The sequence below is a fragment of the Narcine bancroftii genome, chromosome 9, assembly GCF_036971445.1.
Source record: "Narcine bancroftii isolate sNarBan1 chromosome 9, sNarBan1.hap1, whole genome shotgun sequence".
In the NCBI taxonomy this organism is placed as follows: Eukaryota; Metazoa; Chordata; class Chondrichthyes; order Torpediniformes; family Narcinidae; genus Narcine; species Narcine bancroftii.
The window spans coordinates 43,820,385-43,841,142 of record NC_091477.1 but is presented as its reverse complement, the minus strand read 5'-3'; the positions used below and the strand labels follow the sequence as shown (position 1 = coordinate 43,841,142).

General features: G+C 39.1%; 1 protein-coding gene across 11 annotated transcripts in view; it reads left to right on the top strand.

Moving 5' to 3' along the window:
• Positions 1-20,758, top strand: part of LOC138743475 (uncharacterized) — a 192,718-nt gene that overhangs the window by 21,251 nt on the left and 150,709 nt on the right. For 6 of the 11 annotated variants that reach the window (XM_069898911.1, XM_069898904.1, XM_069898905.1 and 3 more), the window contains one exon: positions 14,106-14,802. In XM_069898911.1, coding sequence (XP_069755012.1) covers positions 14,122-14,802 — 681 coding nt within the window. In that variant the 5' untranslated portion in view covers positions 14,106-14,121. Of the gene's footprint in view, positions 1-11,602; positions 11,761-14,105; positions 14,803-20,758 lie in introns of all 11 variants that reach the window. The other 5 variants (XM_069898910.1, XM_069898909.1, XM_069898907.1 and 2 more) reach the window with 1 other exon arrangement.

The following is a 20,758-nucleotide window of genomic DNA, read 5'->3' as shown; positions in this document are numbered from 1 at the left end:
CAATTTTTTATTTATTAATTGTATCTTTTTAATTTCTGTATCTTTCTGTATATCTTTTTCTAAGTTCTCTATGTCCTCTAATTTATCTACTTCCTTGGTATATTGTCTCTTAAAGTTAGTTGAAAAGCTAATAATTTGTCCTCTTAAATATGCTTTCAAAGCATCCCACAAAATAAATTTACTATCAACTGAATCAGTATTTATTTTCAGGTATTGCTGTATTTGATCTCTTATAAAATTACAAAACTCAACATTTCGCAGCAATGAAGAATTTAATCTTCATCTATAAGTAGTTTATTTTCAGAACCTACACATGATGTAATCAAAAGAGAATGATCTGATAATATTATGATCTTCAGGAGATATTATACGTCCCTGTAACTGAGCCAATAGTTTTAAAAAAATAAAATAAAAAATTCTAGAATAAGAATAGTTTTGAAAATAATAAAATGAATAATCTTTCTCTTTAGGATTTATTCCTCTCCAAATTTCAACTAGATTCATTTCTTTCATTAATGATTAAAAATTCATTTGCCATTTTTGTTTTAGTCACTATCTTTGGAGATTTATCTAATAACAGATCTAAACAACAATTAAAATCTCCACCAATCATTACTTATTCATCTGATTGAGCCAAATTAAGAAAAGCTCTTGAATAAATTTCTCATAATCGGTATTTGGAGCATAAATATTAAAAAGGGTCCAGAATTCCAAATAAATCTGACCATTTACACCAAGAAATGTACCAGCTGAGTCACTAATAACAGATTCTAATCTAAAGAATAAGTAATCAAAATAGCAACATCTCACGCCTTCGAATTAAAAAGAGATTGGGTTGGACAAGTTTTAGCTTCTTTGAACTTTTGTTCTTATTCAATCAAATGTCTCTTGCAAAAAAGCAATATCTACTTTCATTTTCTTTATACAAGTCAAAACTCTTTTAATTTGATTATTGAGCCCATTAACATTAAATGTCGCAAAATTCAAATTAGTTGTTGACATATTTAATATGTTACCATTGAATTCCTGCTGCCCGCAACAATGGGACCTCGATCCATGGCTATTCTGAAGAATAAAATAAATCTCCTTGACAGTAAAGAAAGAAACCCCTAAAAGGTATTTTAAAAGGACCCTAAAAAAAAGCACTTTTTTTACGAGAAGCAACCAACCCCACCAAGTTGCCAAAGACTTCGGAAGGAGAAATAAACAAAGCCACCTCCCCAGACAGAACAATACTAAAAAAACAGTAATCAACAATATTTCAAGTTGATAAGCTGCCTCCAAGTCTCTTTTAACTTGATCATCTTCGATATCAATCTCAATTACCTCATGACATTCCACCTTCTGCAATCCATTCTTTTTCTTTTCTTGAGTCAACTTGTTGGATTGATCTTGGTTGGAAATGAATTAGCAAACAAGAGAGCATCTTCTTCAGCAAAGAACTGGGAATTAAATTCTCCATTTTTGGGGAAAAAAAACCTTGTGTAGCTGGATATCTAAAAGCAAATTTATATCCCTTTTTCCATAAGACAGCCTTGGCAGGATTAAATTCCTTACGACATTTAATAATGGCTTGACTCAGATTCTCACATTTTTTACTGCAACTCTCGAAATCATCTCACCTTGATAATGCAGACACCTGATTAAAATAGAGTGCGGTGGCTGACTTGGAAAGGGTTTCTCCCTAATAGCCTGCTATTGCTTGTCTTATTCCCTTTGTGATGTGTCAGTGGATTTTCCTTGCCAAAATGAGGGAACTAACAGAATCGGAAGGGAGCAGAATGGAATCAAGGTTAAAGCTTACCTTGAAGGCCTATTCATCTCTGATTTGTCCCAGTTATCCATCTCCTTCAGTTTTGGTGAGGTCTACCACTTACAGCATCAAAATGTGGAGCTCTGTCCTTAGTTCAAACCTAAGGAATAACTTCTAACCATACATCCTTTATTCACAAGCTTGCATTGCTCAATTGATTTACAGAGGCTTGCTCATAAAGCCTCTGTATTGATATCTATAATCAAGTGAGCCTGAACAAGGTCCAAAGCTGCTGTGTATACATCAGTTGTCAGTTACACTTATATATTTTGGTCAGACGCCATCGATTAGCGGTTGACAAGTACCTCATGCTGAAGGCATGTCTTGTATCGGTGACTTGGGCACCTTTGCCTTGATCAGCTCAGCAGGCAGTAATTAGGACAGCACTGTCAATTCCTCTGGAGCAATTGTAATCCTAATTTATGTTTTGCATATAATAAAGTTCATTAAGCTGATATTAGGTAGTTCAAGGCTGTGAACAAGCATTTCCCAATCGTTCCTGCTTTTTTGCACAATTCCTCAGATGTGTAACATAAAGGGGTTGGTGCTCCCACGTGCCTGCTGCCCTTAATAGGTAGAGGTTTCATGCTTGAAATATGCTGTCAGAGTGGCATTTGTGAATAACTGCACTGCATAATACAGGTGGTTTGGGGGGGGGGGGTGCAGACTAGTGAACTGTTTTGTTTTGGATAGTATCAAGGATCTTGAGAGTTGTTCGAACTGAATTCTTCTAAAGCAAGTAAGAGTTTTATTGTACTCTTGACCTTGAGTAAGTTGTAGAATCCTACTGCACAGATAAAGCCTTTGACCCACCAAGCATACATCAACCAAATTCAAATTTATTTCCCAACTCTCCCAAGACTATACCTGTGACCCGCATACTAAGGGTAATTTATATGGCCAATTAATCTGATTTGCAAGGTGGGAGCAAGCCAGGTTACCCAAAGGGAATCCATAACAGTTAAGAAAAACGTGCAACTGTCACTTCGATGGTTAGGGGTGAAAGTCCCTCGACTTAAGGAGCAGCTCTATTGCCATCACCACTGTGCCACCTGTGAAAACCCTGCTTTATTAAAAGCTTTGAAGCGTCGGAGCTGAATTGCTCAATAGAGGTTGCCTAACCTCTGATCTGTTGTAGCCAAAGCATTTATGAGGATAATCAGGTTACATTTCTGCTCCATGGTAATCCTGAGTGTATTGATGGGAGGAGATTTAGCAATGGTGTTGTCATTGAACATAAGGAGTAGGTTCTGGATTAATTTTGTTGGACATGGTTGGCTGAGCAAATGCAAATATTACTTGCTGCTTACCAACCTGTGCCTGAATGTTTTTGGTCTTGCTGCATTTTGTTTTGAGGAATTACTAATGGAATTAATCTCCTCTTCTGAAAATCAATGCAATGGCTGAAGATGGTTGGTCTTGGATGCTGTCCAGTGGAACTTGCAGTGATATCCCAGGACTGGATTGATTGACCTTCATAACAATCTTACTTGATGAGGGGCATGATTCCACTCATGCAATGTTTTTGTCTTATGCTCAGTTCTGTCAAGGCTTTTTCATGTCCTATGCAATCATGTGCTGCCTCAATGGCAAGCCAGTAACTCTCACTTTGTCTCTGGAAATGGGGTATTTGGCTCATATTTGAACCAAGGCTGAGGTGAGTTTGGAGTAGAATGCTCCTGCTGAAACTCAGAATAAGCATTGGTGGTTAGGCTAGTGAGTAAGTAGTGCTGGGTAGCACTGTTGATGATGGCTTCCATGATGATTGGGAGTAGTGCGGTATTAATTAACAAGGTTCTTGTGTAAAGTTCTGTGGTTCTGCCAGCCCAGTGTAGAAATATTTCCTGACAACTCCCCTAACCAAGACAGATGCTTATCTTGTCCTTGGGTGGATGATTGTGTGGATAAGATTAGAAAAGCTAAATTTCTTACAAAGATAGATTTATTAAAAGGTTACTGGTGTGTTCCCTTAACAGAAAGAGGAAGGGAAATTTCAGCCTTTGTAACCCCATTTGGAATGAAGAATGCTCCAAGATGATGAATTCTGCAACTTAAGAATTAAAATATACAGATGCTTATATTGATAATTGTAGGGAATGACACATAAGAAGAACATATCTCTGCGGTAGAGAACTTGTTTGATTAAACTTTTAAAAGGCAATCTTTTTGTTAATTTAGCTAAAAGTGAATTTTGTCATGCTCCAGTGACTTATCTTCATTATGTTGTTGGCCAAAGAAAATTGAAGCCTGTTTAGGTTAAAGTTCAAACAATTTTTGAATTTCCTGTACCCATGGGTAAGAAAGATGTGAGAATGGTAGGGTATTATAGGAAATTCTGTAAAAACATTGCTTGTATTGCTCTTCCCCTGACTAATACTTTGACGAAGAGTGAAAAGTTTATTTGGACAGCCGTGTGTCAGGATACATTTGACAAACTGAAAGTCTTATTATGTCACCAACCTGTACTTAAATCACCTGATTTTGAGAAGCCATTTGCTTTAGCAGCCAATGCTAGTGATGATGCAGCAGGTACTGGCTTATTACAAAGAGATGACTATGATGGTATTGAACATTCAGTGATTTACTTATCGAAGAAGTACAATAAATATCAAAAGAATTCTTCCACAATTTAGAAGGAATTATTGTCCCTTGTATTAGGTCTGCAGCATTTTTGAAGTATGTTTGCAACTGCTGTGTGTTACGAGCCCAAAGGACCCCAAAACCCAGCGGCAATAGACATTCACCAAGACAAGTAGTTACTTAAACAAAAGTTGATTTTAATTATCTTTAAACATGAAAACAGATTCAAACTTTAACTTATCTCAATTAACTTAACTTAACCCCTTCTAATTCTAAGCGCACGTGTATGTGATGTGTGTGTAAATGTAAGAAAAGTTCTTTGGTTCACAGTTCAATCTCACTTCTCATTCTTCCAAGTTCTCTAATTGCAGGCAGTTCTTATACTGTGCACCGAATTTAACATGTATAAAGTTCACCAGGCTTTAGTGCTTGAAAGGTAAATGTTTACTGCTCAGGAAGGTACTCGTTGGGTTTGCAGAGATTTGTTGTTCCAGGATTTCCACAACTGAGGTACTACCATTAGTCACCTCAATGTCTTGCTGATGAAACTTTGAGATGATAACCTCCTTCTTTCAGGTCACCACAGAGCTGGCAGCTGTTCAATTAAACAAGTTCTTCCTGGAGTGACGTGATCAGACTCTTGGGAGTCATAACTACTTGAGCCTCTTGGACAGAGATGAGGTCTGATGTTTTTGTGGATGTGAAGTAATAATTTGAAGGAAAGTTTGTGTTCTGGAAAAATGGAACTGAAACAATTGTAATGTCATGTCACATGATTTCAGATAAACCTATAACTGGAGGAGAGACACATTTTGAAAACAATACTGAAGAGATTGACCATCCTGTGAAAGACACAGGGGTGAAACAGTAGTCTCTGGAGAGAGGGGAGATGCTGTTCTGTATTGTATTATCCTTATCATAAGAGATACTCAAAATAAGTGGCTTTAGAGTAAGACCACTTCACTCTTGATTAAGAAAGAAATAATTGTGAAGACCATGGTTCTGCAACCCTAACAAGATATGGTAAGAAAACTTGTATGAAGACAAATCCTCAAAAGACTCTTGTGTAAAGAGATCTGAAGATGTGATGTTTAAAAGTGCTTCATAATTACTTCTGAAGTGTGATTTTTTTTAAAAAAACTTCAAGCAATGCAAGATATTTGGTGCTGAAGTTTCCCATTTGCGCATAATGGGAATTAAGTTAGAGATAAATAAGAAATATTGTTATTAATAATTTAATAAAAGCTATTATTTTGAATTTACCATAGTCTGGTGAATTTTCCATTGCCGTTCCTTTGTTAGTACATAAAATGTTATATATAAAAAAAAAAGCTTTCAGTTGTAAAATTAAATGTTCTTCATTGCACATGCAACCCCTTGTTGAAGATGGGAGGAAACATTCAGCCAGGGGAGTGCCTCAGTTGTTCCCTGCCCATAGTAGCTGTTTTAATTAAAGTTATGTTTGAATAAAATTGTGCCTCCTAAGATGAAGAGCTGGCCAATGCCGCTGGCTCTTGAGGTGATTCTCCCAAAGTGTCTCCCTATCCCTGCCTAATAGGAGTCTTCATCTTTATTCATATTAGGTATTTTAGTAAACTTGAGGGAGGGCAGGTTAATTATGATGAGTGCACAATTAGCATTGTGGCTAGCGCAACACTGTTACAGTGCCATCGACAAGGATTTTAATTTAAATTTTGTAAATTACGGGAATTACCTGATTTAAAGTAAATTTTTCATACTGTATATTTCAGTATACAAGTCAACTGGCAGATGTCTACTCCTTTTTCAGCCTAATTTTAATGGTTTTATTGTATATGCGGCGTATAAGTCTACCCCCAATTTTTGGGCTGTCCAGGCCTCCCAGCAGCAACCCAAAATTTTTTTACAAGACCTTAATCACCAAGTAACAAAGCTGTAAATTAAGCAAGTAAGTTTATATAAAAAAAGTTCAAAAATTACCTTAGCTCTGGCTGGATCATCTGTACCTCAAAGAAGTGTTCCAAGAAACTGTATCCATACACAGCAACCAAGCCATTGCAGACCATTGGATGTTTTACTGCAACTGTTGAAGCTGGAGATAAGTACACCGAAGCAGAGTTTATGGTCATAGAAGAGAGGGGAGAACCATTGCTGAGTAGAAGCACAGCGCAAGACGGCAATACTTCATATTGGAGCTTGTGTCAATTCAATTCAGTCATACGAGGATATGAAGCAAGAATTCCCCGCAGTCTTCCAAGGAGTAGGAAAGCTGAAAGGTCAACAATTGAAGCTAGCGGTAGATGAAACGGTCAAACCCAAGGCACAACCAATGCGCCGAACTCCATTTGGACTTCGTGGGAAAGTCGAAGCCAAAATTAAAGAATTGATCGAACAAGACATTATAGAACCGGTGGAACATTCGACACAATGGGTCAGTCCCGTAGTGATTGTGCCCAAACCAAAGGGTGACATAAGACTATGTGTTGACATGAGAATGGCCAATGAAGCTATAATTAGAGAACGACACCCTATACCAACAGTGGAGGAAATACTTCAAGAACTAACTACCAGCAAGGTATTCTCAAAAATTGATCTGAAATGGGGCTATCATCAATTAAAGCTGGATCCAGGTTCCCGAGATGTAACAACATTTGTGACTCACTGTGGATTGTATCGTTACAAGAGACTATCATTTGGAATTAATGCAGCTTCGGAGATCTACCAGTATGAAATCCATCGAGTGATTCAAGGCATTCCTGGAGTTGCCAACATTTCTGACGACATCATAGTCCATGCACCAACGAAGGAAGAGCATGACAAACGGTTGAGGCGTGTACTATCTAGACTACAGGAGGCAGGCCTTACCACGAATGGAAACAAGTGCCAGTTCGGTGTGTCAGATATGGACTTCATGGGACACAGACTTACACGGGAAGGACTAAACCCTCCAGAGGCCAAGGTGAAAGCTATTGCAGAGGCACGTGCACCTCAGAACGCAACAGAGGTGAGGAGATTCCTGGGACTGGTCAATTTTTGTGCAAAGTTCATTCCTAATTTCGCTACAGTGGCGGAACCACTAAGGAAACTAACCAGGAAAGGTGTACCTTTTCATTTTGGATCTGAGCAGAAGAAAGCATTCACAGCGCTGAAGCAAAGCCTGACAGATGCAAAAACTCTTGGATATTACGATCCGGCGGCATCAACCAAAGTCATAGCGGATGCCAGCCCGGTTGGTTTAGGAGCCGTGTTGGTCCAAATGCATGATGGAGGACCAAGAATCATTGCCTATGCCAGCAGATCGTTATCATATGTGGAGAGAAGATACTCTCAGACAGAAAGAAGCACTAGGACTTGCATGGCCCTGTGAGAGGTTCCATGCATATTTATACGGCATTGAATTTGAACTCATCACAGATCATAAGCCATTAGAGGTGATCTATGCACCTAGATCCAAACCATGTGCCAGAATAGAGAGATGGGTACTCAGACTACAACCCTACAAATATAAAGTAATCCACATTGCAGGGAAAACAAACATTGCAAACCCGCTGTCCAGATTGGTGAAGGATGGTGGTCCACAATCCAAGTCAGAATTGGGAACAGAAACAGAGTGCTTTGTACGCTTCATAGCTATTCAGTCGACACCGAAAGCTGTGACTACGAAGGAGGTCGAGAGAGAATCCGAACGTGATCCAGAACTCATGGAAGTAAGAGAATGCATACAGAGTGGACAATGGGACAAGTGTACTCACAAGGCTTACATTCCCATTAGAGACGAACTTTGTTGCATCGGACAGTGTGTATTAAGAGGTTGCAGATTGGTGATACCGCAAAGATTGAGACCGAAGATTGTATCCTTAGCGCATGAAGGACACCTAGGTATTGTTGGTACCAAGCAAAACCTCAGGACCAAGGTATGGTGGCCAGGTTGTGATAAAGACGCAGAGAAATTTGTTAAAACTTGTCACGGATGTCAAATCACAAGTAGGAGTAATCCGCCAGAACCGATCCGGAGTATGCAACTCCCGACAGGACCATGGATCGACGTAGCTGTTGATTTTCTTGGACCTTTACCGACGGGTGAATCAATTATGGTAGTGATAGATTACTACAGCAGATACTATGAGTACGTGGTGTTGAAGTCCACAACCACTGAAAAAACAATACAAGCATTAGCAGAGATATTCGCAAGATATGGATTACCTGTTACATTATACTCTGACAATGGTCCACAATTCATTTCAGAGACATTTGCGGAATACATGAGGACCACAGGTATCCACCATCATAAAGTAACTCCGAAATGGCCGCAAGCCAACGGAGAAGTAGAGAGACAAAATCAGTCCATTGAAAAATGATTGAGGATTGCACACACAGAAGGACAAAATTGACGAGAAGCATTGCTATCTTATGTGGCTGTCTATCGAGCAACGCCTCATGCAACCACTGGAAAAAGTCCTGCAGAAGCATTTTTTGGGAGAAAAATCCACACAAAAATGCCAGAAATAAAGGAAATCCGAGACGACCAGGAGATGAGGGACCACGATGCTGAAAAGAAAGGTGCAGCAAAGCTGTACACAGATTCGAAACGTGGAGCCAAGTACTCAGACATCATGCCAGGAGATAATGTTCTAGTGAGGCATGAAACTGGTGGTAAGCTAGACACACTTTATTACCCTCAACCCTATACTGTCGTATCCAGAAGTGGTAGTATGGTGACAGTCAAGTCTCCGACTGGAGTCCTGTATAAGAGAAATGTATCAGGTGTAAAAAGGTACCAGTCCAGAGATACATCGAGCAAAGAGGTTGAAAGGCCAATACGAGATGCTGAAACTGAGAGACCTGATGATGTTCCAGAGGCAGTTACCAGCACTCCTGATGAAGTGACTAGAGCGCCAGAAACACCCGAAGCCGTGGCAAGCAGTATTTCCGACGCTGAGAGTGAACAACCGAGAAGTGACGACAATATCGCAGGTAGGCCGAAACGAAACCGGAAAGTTCCCAAACAATACGAAGACTTTGTGCCATAGTTTTAATAAGAACTTTGGGACAGTATTTTAATCTTATATCATAAAATGCATGTATGAGTGCTGTAGGAAGTCAATTTTATGTATTTGAGTTATAGTATTACCATTAGTTACGATGTTTGTAGGTTTCCAGGGATATTGGTAAGTGAAGGTAAAGTTTATTTCTGATTAAAGGAGGGATGTCATGATAATGAATATGTATGAGATGTACCGGAAGTCACGTGGTATGAGAGAGAGATAAGAGCACAAGCAGGAGAACAAAGGAAACTGGAGAATAAAGACACTGAGAAGTTTACCCAATAAAACTTGTGCTCGATGTTTTATTAACTTCACATTTCGGGCCACAAATGTGACAGTTCCAAGTGTTGCTTGCCCTTCACGGTAGAGATTGGGTTTGAAAGGGGCAGTTAAATTAGTTTTGGCTGTCAACTGCAGCACATATTGTGGATAGCTTGCACTGCAGTTGAAGTGTGTCAGTGGTGGAGTAATGTTGTTGAACTTGTGTGTGGGAGCTGTGCTCATCCAAGTCATCTTTCAAGTGATTCAGACCTTTTTGAGAATTAGGAACTGAGTCATTTATGACATAATACACAACCTTGTGTTTTCATGTAATCGTGCCTGCCTTTTTGTGGAGTTGGAAATAGAATTGAATATAAGCAGTTGCTACCTCTTTCTGAGCGTTCATCTTAAGATGGAAAATGTCGCGATTTATATGGATTACTTTTTGTGACATTAGTTAATAAATAAATTGCATGCTCACTGTTAGTTTTTTTAAAAAAAAAAGCTTTTAACCTGAACTCACCTGCAAACTAGTTGTTTGTTTCAGCATTTAAATGCTCTGACATGGTTGTGGCTGTCACTTCTTTCCTCCTCCCCCCCCCCCCCACGTCCCGCTCGCTCCGACACTGATGCCAATGCCCCCCTTCCCACACTCACTCCGATGCAGCTGCCACACACCCCCGCTGGCTCTGACGCAGCAGCTGCCCTCCCCCCACCTGCTCTGATGCGATGCCCTCCTGCTCATTCCAACGCAGCTAACACCCATCCACCCCCAGACAAATGGAGCGAGGGAGGGGGAGATTTGGGGGGGGGGGAGGAGAGGGAGAGAAGGAGCTGGATGCAAAATTCAGAATTCAAAACTGAAAGTACCTGTACTTTAACCATCTCTCCATCATGTACTGTAAGTGATCACTTTTAATCATGATCTTATGTCCATATGTGGTTACTTTTATGTACAGGACTGGTAGTATTACCTGAATTATTATTAGTGTGTACTGCATTATTGTTTAAGGTGCTTTAGTGTATTAGGAAGCGTTTTATATGCATATAAATGTAAAATATATGCTATATACTAAGAAAAACACTTGACTAACTGATGCTAAATGTATTGGTTCCAACTTGAATACAAATTTGGGTTAAAGACAGACCTAGGTAACTGATGTATTTAACCCAGGGTCTGCCTGAAATGCAAAGTGACTTGAGGAGAACAAATTCAATGAATGGATAGGTATGAAAGCCACCAGCAGACAAAATACTGAAGACTAATTCAACTGAGAGAGCAGGATTGGTATTCAAAAGAATCTAATTTTCAGGATTATGGAGAAAGGGTGAATATAATCTTGAATAATTTTCTCCCAAATACCAGTCTTCTAATGCAACAGTTGACTTGTAGATGAATGATATCAGCCATGATGTAACATTCAAACCCAAACTTCTGTCTCAAACGTGAAAATATTGTCACATTTATCAAATAATTCCAAGGGCCTATAATAAGGCTGATCACGGAACTTGGGTAGATTTGTAAAAAGTTGATTTACATTTGATAAATCTGACTTTTTTTGGGAAAGTAACCAAATATCAGATGGAGGACTTTCTGGGAATGATTTAGATATTTTAGCAATTAAATTGGAACTTCTGGAGCTGAAGGCAGGTTGCAAACAGTTTGTAAATTAATAAATGGCTAAAATTGAGTTGAAATGTGGCAAATATTTAATGATAGATTATGACAAGGACCTGTGTTAGCGTATCAACTCTTCGCTGCATTTTTAATGTACTGATGAGGGAGAGAGATTTAAGTTTGCTGATAATCAATTCGGCAACATTTTAAACAGATGGAAGCATTAAATTATAAACCGATAAACACTAGAACATTGCAGCACAGTACAGGCCCTTTTGGCCAACAATGTTGTACTGATCTCTACAGGTGGAGGTAATGCATTTTTGAAGGCCAAACTTGAAGATGGAGCACAGGTTCAATGGTCAAATACTCAACAGTTTGGAGGAACAGCGGGACCCCAGCGCCCAAATCCATGCATCGCCCAAATCCATGCAAGAGTTTTTAGAAGAAGGATTTCATTGTAGGTAAATGTGACATTTCTTTTGTATCTAACAGGAATGAGACTTGAGTATTTCCCATTCCTGTTGGGAAGATCGAAACATTGGAGGTTCAATAAGATTTGTACATAAAATGCCATTGGTTGTAGAAAAAGAACATTTAACGGATCTTGGAGAGAATACAAAGAGTCTGGAGTTTTCAGAGCCTGGTTAAGCTAAACCAGAAATTTCATGGGCGGTGCTGGTTACAGTTTTAGCAGAGAAACTTAATATGCAGCATAGATTTGCTAGTATGATACCTAACTAAGTGTAAACATCCCTCAAACTGGAGTTTAAAAGGTTAGGAAGTGATTTGAATTTTTGCAGTATTATGTGGAAGTGTAATACTGGCTGAAGTATAACATTTTGCTCTTGATGAGTCCGTTTGAACCAAAATCTGAATCCAATTGGGAAATAAAACATTTCTTTGCAAAAGATGTAGAGGTGTGCATTACTGTTGTTTATGCCTATGAAAGATCTCTTTTAATTACATTTTCATTATTAATTAAGCTTAGCTGTTAATATTCTTCCATTCTTGCATCACCTCGTTGTCACATGTGTTATCAAAATTTTTTTTTACATAGAACTTGTGTGATTTTTCCGTTCTGAAGTGCCTCCCTACTTTCTGGGAATGGCCATTCACACAGGAATGATCAAAGCTCCAAATGTCCATGTCACACCGTGCATTTAGACAGAATACCGGAACTGTAAGGAGGTGGGACTTGCAACCCCACTGCAGCGACATTGACCTTGATGTCTCACATATGTGCAATGTACAGCGCTATTGCGATGATGTTGAGTGTGATGTGAATCGCACACCATTGATGTGTGCTAATCATTAGCCCATTGTTCACAGAATGCCTGCAGTCTAAAGTTAACTGCAGATATTCCAGGAAATTTACTAGGGGTCGAGGAGGTTTTTTAAAAAAATAAACAACCAAAGAAGTGACATTTCTGCATCATCTCACTCTCTTTGTCATCCGGGAAGCTGTTGGCTGTGGTTGTGTAATAAAAACACCAAAATGCTGGAGGAACTCAACTGATTTATTCAGCCTCTATGGTTTAACCAGCTGAGTTCCTCCAGCATTTTGGTGTTTTTACTACAATCACAGTGTCTGCAGCCTATCGTGTTTCTCTATGGTTATGTATTGTTTGGCTAAAGATCAGACAGGACCTTGTTGAATGATGGAGTAAGCTTGACATACTAAATGGCCATTTCATATCCACAAGAATTAAGACTAACCTTTTTTTAAATAAAGATTAAGGATGCAGAAATATTTGCATTAAAACATTCGCCCTTTCCCAAATATAGGAAAACAAGGAACTCTCTGGTCTTGGCTTTGAATGAGGAACTATTAAACAGTTGACATCAGTCAGAAGAGGTCCACATTATGTCTTTACTTTTTAACATCAAAAACCAGTACTAGAAGCGATGAATTTTCAGGCACAATCTCAGGTGAAACATTTCTTGCAGTCCTTTGCAATTCTTGCAAATATGTCTGAGACTGTGTATGTTCCAAAAAATGTTTCATTTAAAAAAAATTAAATTTACCAGAGGCCAAACAATTCAGAAAGAGCGGATTAAATTGCCTTGAAGTGCTTCTCTAAGTTTAAAAAAAAATCTTGCTCAAGATTAGAAGTGCAATTAGAAATGCATTTGTGTTGCTGAAATCAGGGTTGGGCTTGATACAGATTTCAGATAAGCTTTTTTCCCCCCCACAATACCTTGTATTATATTGTAAAATAACATTTTTAACCAAAACCCACATGAATAACTGTGGTAACCAATATCTATTTAAGGAAGGAAATTGAGAAATATGATTTGAGATTTGTATATCTTAGAGTGCAGAATTTTTATTGTATTTTTGGCTGCTTCAAGAATTATTGATAATAATTAGGTGGGTATGTGACATTTAAATGTCAGGCTACCAAATCATAATTTGTATTGGACCAAGTAATTTATAAATGTTCTTGATTTATATTTGTGTACCTAAATTTAAGCAATTTATCAATTTGAACTTGTCCACAAGTTTTGTTCAGTGAATTTGTAATCCATTTTTTAATTTTGACAAAAACTTGCACATTATTGTATGAAATTCCAAGATTAGAAAATAAAATCATTTTCATTGATGCCATATATGAGTTCACATAATTTTTAAGCCTATTTATGTACACTTTTGGAGTTGTAATTGGTTGTCTTTGAGGAACAGCATGTCAAAGCCAGATGATGTTGGAAATCTTTCATAGATGGTTGATAGACGATGTTCCAACATTACTGACATATTTTAGGTTCAGCAATTTCATAACCAGTGGTTTTGTTTTCTTCCCCTTAGGTGGAAATAAGAAAAGATGGACCAGGCCTGTGAATATGAATTGACAGTGGGTAGTACTTTACCCTTTGGTAATTTGCAATCATTTTCAAATTCACTGGGTTTCAGTGTTTCTGAGAGCAATGGCCCAAGCAGCAGAACTGTTCAGAGTATCTGTGAAAGAGAAAGTTGTAATCTGCAGGATGAAGGTGGTGTTCAGCTGTCCACTAATTCACAGAATGATGCAAAATCTTCGTTTAATGGACATGCATCAGCACGATCCTATATTCCACTGCGCAAACTTCAAGATTTAGCTTCTATGATTCCTACTGGATTCTCCGAGTCTTCAGAGTTGAAACAGTGGCCAGAGTCCCTTGAGAACTCTCCGACTCAGGATTATTATACAATTGACAATGGTCACACCTGTACAGAGTCTGATTTTACACAGAATACTTCACCAGAATTGAAGTTAAAAATAACTAAAATGGTTATGAATGGAAAGATGATGTTTGAATCGTCCATCTGCAGTGAAGTAGAAAAACAGGATGTAAAGGATTCTGAAGAGCAACTTGCAGTCATCAAAGATGTTGATCTACCAGTGTTGAACAGAGCAAAAAGAATGAGAAAGAAAAGTGTTAAATACAGTCCTTCCCATGAGTCTCAACAGAAAGACAATGTTATGATTTTCTATCCTCCAGTTTCTGTGGTAGCAAGAAAAAATGTGAGTACTGTATTGATTGTTTTCAAATAGGTTTGCATTATGTAGAATTTTTAAAAAAAAATAATAGTTGCTGAAGAAAACTAAACCAAATATTGATCATGATCTGATCTGATACAACATTACTAAGCAATTTTGAAAGGTATATTGCATTGTGACAATCCTTTAATATGGCCATTATAAAGAAAGCAAGAGGGGAGTTTGATCTCCTGTAAATAAAAGAATTCCATTCTAGAGTTGTAGCTTTTGCATGTTAACTTGCCCTATGAAGTTTGTAGTTAATATCAAGGTAATAGAGGTATGAATAATTGGTAGCATGAATATGTTTAAACCATTGAATGCTTAGAGTTTTAAAAAGCCTGTTTAATTAATTTTTATAAATGTATTTTTAATTATTCCATGTTGGAGTGTTACCTAAAAGCATAGTACCTAAAGGTACTGAGGTACCCATTACTATTCAACATATCTTCTAAATTTAGTTTTAGTAATTGTGTCTCATACCAAGATACAGTGAAAAGCTTTCTTTTGCATGCATTCAAAGGATAGCAGAGACCTGCCACACTCTGGCACCAGCTTGTAAAAAAAAAACTTTAAAAAAAGTTCCTTCTGAGTCACACTGTTGCTTTATCTGCCACCTCTGAAACGGTTATATCCTCCACCACCGCCATAACCACTGCTACTTGTTCCCATATATTATCCAGCCGCGAGGAGCCTGTGGTTACGGAGCCCAAATTCAAGCCTGCTCTTGATCACACCTCCTCATCTCCTGGTCCCAACTGTCTGAAGCCGTTTGTATCTGCAGTCTGGAAGGAATCCTACTCTCTATCACACCTCCTTTACCCTAGTCCCATTTCTTGGATACTGTCAGCACAAGGTTTTGGCTGCTGTGCCTCAGCTCAAGCCCTCCTTATCAAGTTCTGCTATGCTTTAGCCACTTGTGTTCCTTGGGACTGTCGAAGTGGGGGGGGTTAATGCCTACGTGCTGAACATGGACATCCTCCAACATAGCAGAAGAGTGAGCTGCTTGTATTATTTGGAGAGTTGCTAGCATCATTAGTGTGTGTCAAGCTAGAGGCGGGGTTGGGTCTGACCATAGTTATGGGGTGCAAACAGGCCTGATAATGGTCTGGGGTCACGGGGTTACAATACGTCATTTGAGAGGGTGATGGCCATTAGTGTGTGGGGGTGGCGTCACAAAACCTCGTTGGGGGCAGGGGGCAATGCCTTTGGATGCCCCCCTTGGCACTGAACCTGTGGTCATCTCTGCTAAGCTGACCCTTTGTTATAAATCACCTCTGCTCCACAGATCTCTGAGAATTGCTTCTCATGATATAGCCTCAGTATATTTTTCCCCAAAATATATTTATTCATCTAGTTAAATTCAATTTGCTGAGTGATTATCTTTTACATAAATCAGTTAGATTGCAATCTCATTGTTTCTGATCTGTCACATGCAAATTTTGAAGTCTTGCATAAATGCTGCTTTTAGAGAATAATAATAGATCACAGGTACAGGCCCTTTGGCCCATGTGTCTGTGCTGAACATGTCCAAATAAAACTAAAACTACTGCTTGCACTGGATAGATATCCATCCATTCTCTTAATCTGTGTGTCTAGAAACCTCTTAACTGCTAACACTGTATCTCACAAGAATATAAGAGCAAAAGTTGGTCAATCAGCCCATCAGGTCTGCACTGATATTTATCAGGAGTTGATCCTATCACTCAGCCCACTCCCTGTCCTACTCCCTGTAACCTTTGATGTCTTGAACACACTCAACAGCCCTGCTTCCACTGCTGCCTGTGGCAACGTTCCACATTCTCGTGACTCTCTGGGTAAAGAAATTTCTCCACATTTCTGTTTTAAATTGACACCTTTTTATCCTGAAATAGTGGCCTCTTGTCCTAGACTCCCTACCATAGGAAACAAATTTGTAACCTCTAATCTATCCAGACCTTTCAGCATTCAAAATGTCTCTTGAGATTTCTTCCCTCATCCCCCCCCCCCCACCCCACCCACCTCCACCCCACCATCCTTCTGTACTCCAACAAGTAAAGTTCAAGAGCTGACAAATGTTCCTCATGTGCCAACCCTTTCATTCCTGGTATTATGCTAATCTTTTCTGAATCCTCTCCACAGCTAACACATCCTTTCTCAAATAAGGTGCCCAAAACTACACAGTACTCTCAAGTGAGGTCTCACTATTACATCCCTACTCTTGTATGCATGCTGTTCCTCTAGAAATGAATGCCAACATTGCATTCATTTTCTTCACTGCTGACTCAACCTGGAGGTTAACCTTTAGGGTATCCTGGACAAGGACTCCCAAGTCCCTTTGCACCTCCAAATTTTGAATTTTCTTCCCATCTATTTCTCGTACCCAAGTGTATGACTGCATATTTCCTAACATTTCATCCGCCATCTCTTCTAATCTATCCAAGTTTCTGTGTCCTCAGCTCCACCAGCTTTACCACTTTGGTGTCATCCACAAATTTAGCCACAAAGCTATCTATTTCCATTATCCAAATTATATACAACGCAAAAAGTAGTAACCCCAACACAAACCCCTGCAGAACACCACTTGTAACAGGAAACCAACCCAAATAGGATCCCCTTATTCCCACTGTTTCCTGCCTATTAACTGCTGCTCTATTCATGCTAGTAGCTATCTTGTAATTCCACAAGCTCTCATCTTGTTAAGCAGCCTTGTATGTGGCACCTCTTCGAAGGTCTTTTGAAAGTCCAAATACACAACATCCACTACTTTTCCCCTGTCTATCCTGTTTGTTGTCTACTCAAAAATGTGTACAGGTACTCCCCGACTCAAGACTGTAATTGGGACAGAAGGATCAGTCGTATCTTGAAATAGAAGCAAGTTGGAATTTTGCCCATGCGTCTTAAAGCAAACTTTTAAATCAAATGTTGTATTGGACAAACTATAACAGGGATTCAGGGCATGCAAGAGTGAAAATGTGCGTACTACTTTGTTTTGGTGTCTCTGGGTCCATAGACTGGGTGAGGCCATCTTGATTCCTGTCTGCATGTGCAAGCCTTCGATTACCACATGCATGGTGGGTTCACTTATTGAAGTTCAGTTCATGAGCCAAACAATTTAAAATAGCACCCCCCCCCCCACCCCCCCAACTGCCTGTCCTGTACAGGGAGGAGAGTTTTACCTGCCATGGACCTTCATGCATTGCTGTCACTCTTCCCCCTCATCATGGATGCACCAGCCAGCCGTGCACAGCTTGCAAACACTGGGCCTTTCTGCCCCTTAAAGTCCATCTCGAGATGGTGGACAGAAGCTCAAAAGCCATACTGTCTGGCCTAAAACCGGACCTCTGGTCACCCTACCCACCTTGTTTCCCCCTCCCCCACTTAGTCAAATATCAACTTGTTGTGGATCCCCTGCATCTGCACTTTACCATGCGTGACCTTGTCAAACACCTTGCATGTACATTAAAACCATGCCCCCCCTTCACCCCCAGATTTCTGGCACCTATGGGGGTTGGTAGATGCCAGATAAGTGAATTTGCCAGATGCTTGAGATTGCGTTTTGCATGATTGGCAAACTAACTGCTAGGAGGGTGCCAATTTTAAATATTCATATTTTTTACCTATTTATTTTCTGCAGTTTTTTTGCTGGTTGCTTGTCTTCCAGATAATGGGGATTTCACTGTATATATCATCCACCACCTTACACTCAACAGCCATCTTTGTCATCACCTCAAAAAAAAACTCTTATCAAATTGTCGAACATGGCCTGCCATTCAAAGCCACGTTGACTGTCCCTAATTTGACCATGACTTTCCAAATGTGCATAAATTCTATCCCTAAATATCCTTTCCAATATGTTCCCTACCATTGAGCGAACCTTACTGACCTATAATTTCTTGGATTATCCTTTTTCCCCCCCCCCACTTGAACAAAGGTGCAACATTAGCTGCTCCCCAATCCCATGGGAGCTTATTTGTTGCTCGTGTGAATGCAAAGCTCTCTGTCAAAACCTCGCCACTTGCCGTTTTCAATAGCTGGGGATGTATCTCATCAGGCCCAGGGAACTTGTTCACCTTAATGCTCCTCAAAAGTTCCAACATCATCTTTCTTGAGCTCACAGTGCTCTAACACATGAGCATTCTTTGTTACTATCACTGTCCATGTCCTCCTTGACTTCACCCATAAGTTCCCTTCCTTTATCCTGGAGTGGTCCTCTCCCTTGTGATCCTGTTGTTTTTAATGCAAATTATACCTTAGGATTTTCTTTAATACTGCTTCCATGGTCATTATTGGCCTTAGAATGCCCTACTTTTTCTTGCAGTATTTTTATTCCTTTATTTATCTGATTTGTAGTCTCCAGAACCTTGTATATGTCTCCTGTTCCCTTTGACTAAATTCATTACATGTCTCATCATTCAAGGTTCATTACCTTGCCATTCTTATTCTTTCTTTGCACAGGAATCTGCTGGTCCTTAAACAACTCCCTCGTGTCAGTGGTGAACTTGCCCAATCACAGTTATCCCCATTTTCTTTCCTTGGTTCTTAATAATTTGCCCTTCCCCAATTTTGTGTTTTTTTTTCCTAAGGTGCGAGCTTGTCTTTGTCCACAACTACCTTTAAAATTAAAGAAGAGTGATCACTCTTCCCAAAATGTTCCCCCACTGAATCTCTAATCACCTGGCCAGGCTCATTTGCTAATAAGCAGTCTGATATGTCCCCTTTCTAGTTGACCAGGTTCACACTGGTTCAAGAAACTCTCCTGAATGCCCTTAATTCTGTCCCATCTAAGCTGCTGGCACTAGGGACATCCCAGTCAATACTGTTGCATCAAAAAGAGCAATGATGCTAGTACATAGCAGCAGGAGATATGTGGTTGCTTCCCATCAGAAAATAATGTTTTCGCCAGTATTCTCTGCTTTCGTGCTACTGTTTATAATTTGTGTAAGAACTGTAGCTGTCCCCTTTTTTTAATCCTATCAGTTCTAGTTTAATTACTTGGGTATTTTCTGAAAGTCCATCAAGCTAAATTGTCTTCAAATGCGCATTTTTAAAAAATGAATCCTTACTAACTTCATATTTTGCGCTAATTTATTTTGTCCAACTAATCTCTTAAACCCCTATTCTTGCTATCTTGTATTGCTGAGTTTTGCCCCCTTTTCTTAACAAAAAATGTTGCATTATACTGGTTCACTAAAAACTAGTGCCATTGCAATTTCTGTTCCTTTCTTGTATTAGAATATACAATGCTCAGATGAAGTGACTTTTCTACTTTAACACAATTACTACGTGTCACTTGTTCTGTATTCATTGTAGTTCAAAGTTTAGATTTATTGTCAGTGCATACAAGACCTCTCATACAACCCTGAGATTCTATTTACTGGGGGCCAAGCAGAATTTCTCCTATTTCTATTTTGACCAATATTGTTGATTCTCTCCTTTTTTGGAATATTGCTCTCCTTTATTTTGCACTGGTCTGAAATTGATCTGTTTTCCAGATTATTTAGTAAGGTCTCTGTGGTGGGTGATGAAGGAAAATGGAGTGCATCAAACAATGACAGAAAACAACAAAACTGAATCTTCACAATAATTGGACTGACATGATATGATTTCATAAGATACATAAAAGAATATGTTAATAATATGTTAACATTCTCAAACGTGTGCCCCTCGAGAGTGAAGAAAATTGAATGTGGAAGTATTAGGATTAATTGTTTTTTTTCCAAAATTCATTTGTAGGGGAACTGTCGAGGACAGGCGAACATGAAGTGTACACTCGTGTCAAAAAGGATGAGCTAGACAATGACATGTTACACTTGCATAAGATGTAGGAAAGCTACTAGATGCAATTCTTGGATTATAAACCAAAGAATAAATAGGGTATTGCCAGATAACTGTTGAATTTTATGGAGGGCAAACTGGAACAGTGAAAATATAGGTGGAAGAGGTGAACAACAAAATGGAT